The sequence below is a fragment of the Zingiber officinale genome, chromosome 1B (genome assembly GCF_018446385.1).
Source record: "Zingiber officinale cultivar Zhangliang chromosome 1B, Zo_v1.1, whole genome shotgun sequence".
Taxonomy (NCBI): domain Eukaryota; kingdom Viridiplantae; phylum Streptophyta; class Magnoliopsida; order Zingiberales; family Zingiberaceae; genus Zingiber; species Zingiber officinale.
The window spans coordinates 168,418,935-168,423,049 of NC_055986.1; the positions used below are offsets into that span (position 1 = coordinate 168,418,935).

General features: G+C 36.9%; 1 protein-coding gene across 1 annotated transcript; it reads right to left on the bottom strand.

Annotated features, from left to right (window-relative positions):
• Positions 1 to 231: 231 nt before the first annotated feature.
• On the bottom strand, positions 232 to 2,789 carry LOC122044916 (beta-1,3-galactosyltransferase GALT1-like). The gene is made up of 7 exons (XM_042604965.1): positions 2,009 to 2,789; positions 1,591 to 1,817; positions 1,239 to 1,520; positions 979 to 1,107; positions 722 to 901; positions 532 to 639; positions 232 to 438 (listed from the first exon to the last, which is right to left on the bottom strand). The coding sequence occupies exons 1-7, from the start codon at positions 2,787 to 2,789 to the stop codon at positions 232 to 234; spliced, it is 1,914 nt and encodes a 637-aa protein (XP_042460899.1).
• Positions 2,790 to 4,115: the final 1,326 nt, after the last annotated feature.

Sequence of the window (4,115 nt, forward strand, 5' to 3'; positions counted from 1 at the left end):
ATTTTCCATGAATTCCTATATAAATATTTGTTGTGTGTGTGATTTTCTATCTCCATTCATCTATTCTAAAATAATTGTTTTTATAAATCTCTTCAAGAAAAAAACACAGACAAATAGCCCTTTAGTTCTTGCAAATGCTGATCTCTTTTCATTCTATGCTAAATCAACAATGTCAATCCCTATAGTGAAACCTTTGCCCCAACTATTTGATAGGGGACATACTGTAAAGTATCAACTACAACAAATTGCTTGGTTTGTCTCTTGGAGCTTTTGCCACAAGCACAGCATCTGCCTTGGCTGCTGGTAATGAGCTACAACATATCCGTTGGCACACCCGTCGCTGTCGATCCTCCGATCGTCGACGTAGGCAATGCTCATCCCTCCCTTCTTCATGTCTTCTATCCAAATGCCCATTGCAACATCTTCCAACTTGAACATCTGTGCACCAACATCACTAGAATTAAAAGCCAACAAATTAAGAACAAAAAGTACAAATTAACAAGGATGAATCAAGTCGTTGATCTGGATCACCTTCAAATGCCCTTCCCTGTACTGCTTATATACAGCTTTTGCGATGTCACACGATACTATGTAACCGGGTCCATGAGCCCAAGTTGGATAGTTCTCCTCAGGCCATTCCTTCAAGAAAGTAGAATGCTTACTAATAGCATTAGTTGTGGTTTTGAAACAATGTAGATGAATTTGGATGCAAAATCGTTACCTCGGGGCTTATGTACCACTTGCTGTCCTCATTTCGATGAGGTTGAGAATCATTGTTGATACGGCCATACAATAGCCCTCTCGTCGCCTTCTCTTCCTCTAGCTCGGTTAGTAATTCATCGACACGAACAAAAGAGTCATCATCTGTTTTCATTACATACTTTGCGGATATAATGTTTGTCTGTTAAAACAGGGGTTAAAGTTAAAACACAATTGGGAACATCTTAGGCTTTTTGTGTGATTACTGAACTACATTACCCCATAGATACAAATCGATATTGTCTTCCATGTTATTAGAGTATAGTAATCGATGAACGGCATCAGTTGGATATCTCCATAGGTGTGAGCTTCGATCCAAAGTTGCTCATTTACCATTTTGTTTTTGTGCTATTTGAGAATCAAACAGTAAGAAATGTAACATGGAAGATGTGAATGTGCCAAACTTAGAACAATGAGGAAATAGTATTGACAATTGAAATGAAGCTTAAATCGAAGTGCATATGGATTTGAATGCTTACCAGACCTACGAAAAATTGCACGGCGACAGATCCAGATCGAATGGCTTCGTACTGTTTCCATGTTCTTCGAATTGCCATTCTGTGTCTGAAATTGTTTGCCGTCGAGAACACACCGATGAAAAGCTTCACCGGTTTGTGAAGTGGTATTGGTTGTGACTTTATTATGTCTAAATCTTTAACATGCTTGAAGTCCTCTAAAGTTGGCAAACCACTTGAGAGAACAGAAATCAGTTTAATGTCTCCTGTTATTCTCACTTCACTCACAAGCCATGGCTCCATGCTCTGAAAGAACAAAAGGCACAACTTAAGGACACAAACCGATGAATCGAAAAAGAAGAGTAGGTAATAGTACTTCTCGGTAGGCGAATGAAGTTATGTGCTTGCCATCGACTGTCATTTGGATTCCCTCCAATCCCATCCTAATGGTAGCAATGGCAAGATTTCCTTGCCTAAAGGGAAAGTATTTTCTTTGTTCTACGACATCCATTAGGCCCATGGACCTCCTTGGAAAATTGTATAAGTTAGACTTGTAGTCCTTGTCTTTGCCGATCATGTCAAGGCATTGCTCTAAATCATCAACTGCAAGGAATCAAAGGATATGGACAATAAGTTTAAAACAAGATCTTAAATGAACTTGAGCAGCCAATTTCCAAACAAGATGAACTTTCTGACTGAGTGTATACTTTGCTACTTTTTCTTCTCTTGTATCTAGTAGATTGCAAAACTCTTTAACCAAAAATGGATGGCGAAAAAATCGACCATGTCAGTACCTCTCAAATTGTTTTGAACATCTTCAGAAGGACATCTCTCCTCTTTGCCCCAATCAGTAGCTGCACTCCATGAATTCTGGACGATCACTGGATCCTCAGTCATTTCATCACCGTGAAGCCGGACATTGTAACGCAAGATGATCGGAGGAGGATCTAGCTCCGACGGAAGGCCTGCCCCGATTAGTTCAATCTGAAAGTTACCGAGCAATCCACTCGGAGTGCCAATCGTTGTGATTGAGGAACCATGGGTCAGTCCACAGGGAATCACCAACTTGAAGCCATCATCAACAAACTCTGAAGCATTCATTCTTCGAATCGAATACGGGCACAATTTCTCCTTTTCCTTCAGTTTTGCAGTTCCATTTCCAGAGCCATTCGACTTTTCCTCTTCGACCGAGTCCATGAGACTTTGCCATGCAACTACAGCTCCTCGGCTGGCCTCAATGGCATTCGGTAAGGCCTGAGAGGAGTTCAATAAGCTGTCCAAGTAATACCAAGTCTGAAGGCACTGTGTCTCTGAACTTGAGAGATTTCGAGGAGAGAAAAGGCTGGAGAGCAGCATGTCATCAGGCAGGATTTGTGTGTCATTTCGCAGATCGATCGACACAGATGCTGAGCTCCGAGGATAAGACCAGGAAAGATGAACAGATGAATCAACAGAGACAGGAATTTGAAGAGGCCTTCCAATTAAGGGGTTCTTCAATACCACCCTGAGCCTTAGGTGAAATGACAAGAGTAAGAACAATAAAACTAGCCCTGCAACCCAGTTTTTCAGGACCATCCTTGAAGATATTATTCTCTAAACTGAAACCTTCAGACCTGATAGAGATACAAACAATGACAAGTCAACTAGCAAGCTAATTACTGGAGATCAAAGAACAAAAGGCAAAGACCAATAAGCAAGCTAAATGTCGAAGCTAACTACTCTTTCAGCAAGAGGAACAGCAATTCTAAGAACCCTAAAAGCTCCTTTTTCAGTGCAATTCACCAAAGTCAACGCTATGCACTGCCTCAAAGAGAAGAGCAAAAAATAAACTAAAAAATAAAACCAAAGATGTGGCGACCCATAAACATCGTTGACTTGTGAAATCATCACAGTTTGTGTTCTGCAATGACTTGAACTAAGGGGAAAAAAACAATAGAATTGCACATGCCCTGAACTGTTCATTGTGATGGCTTACCATACAAGACAAAAGATATTTTGTCAAGGAGGAAGAAGACAAGCAGACACTTTGCTTGTACTTTTATGTAAATTGAAAATACATCAACAGCTGATGAGGTTTAAAATATATCAAAAACTATAGGGGTGTTCCATTAAAATCAAATTGAAAGAATGGAACAGAATTAATTGCATCAAATCGAATTATTATTTTTCTTTGAACAAACTAACTAATTAATTTTTTTAAAAAAAATTGAAAAATCGAACCGTTAAAATATCGGTTAGCTCGGCCGAAAATTAAGTTAACCATTTTTTTTAAATCAGTTTTTTTAAAATAAAATTTGATATTTTCATTTATTTAAAATTTTTATTAATTCAGTATATTCAATTTAATCAAATAAGTAATTTTAAAATCGTAATTAAACTGATTTAACTGTATTAATTAATTTTTTTGAAAAAATTAAATGTTTAAATAAATTGAATCGAATTTAAAATTTGATGTATTTTTATTACTTGTCTGGTGGCATGTTGTACAATGAAATTAAAAACTGTGTGATTGAAAAAAAAATCATGTCTATAAAAAATCATAGAAATCATGTTTACTTCACATGTTTACCGTCTCTATGATTTTTTGTTTCCATGGTCTAAATTATATATATATATATATTTTAATACTTTACTTTTGAGTTTTTATAGGGTTCCTTATGAAATTAAATAAAGAAAGTACATAGAAATAAAAAATTTATCAGAAATTTATACGAATTCAAGTTACACCATTAGTTTGAAATTAATATTACCTCTTGATACATCAAATCTGGCTATGTATTTGGAGAATTTGGTCAATCTCAACACAATTAATACTTTTGCATCTCTAGCAGTATTCACATGAGTATAGTCGTCACCCGTCTCCCGAGTACAATTAGAGAATCACGATATATATCATCTACA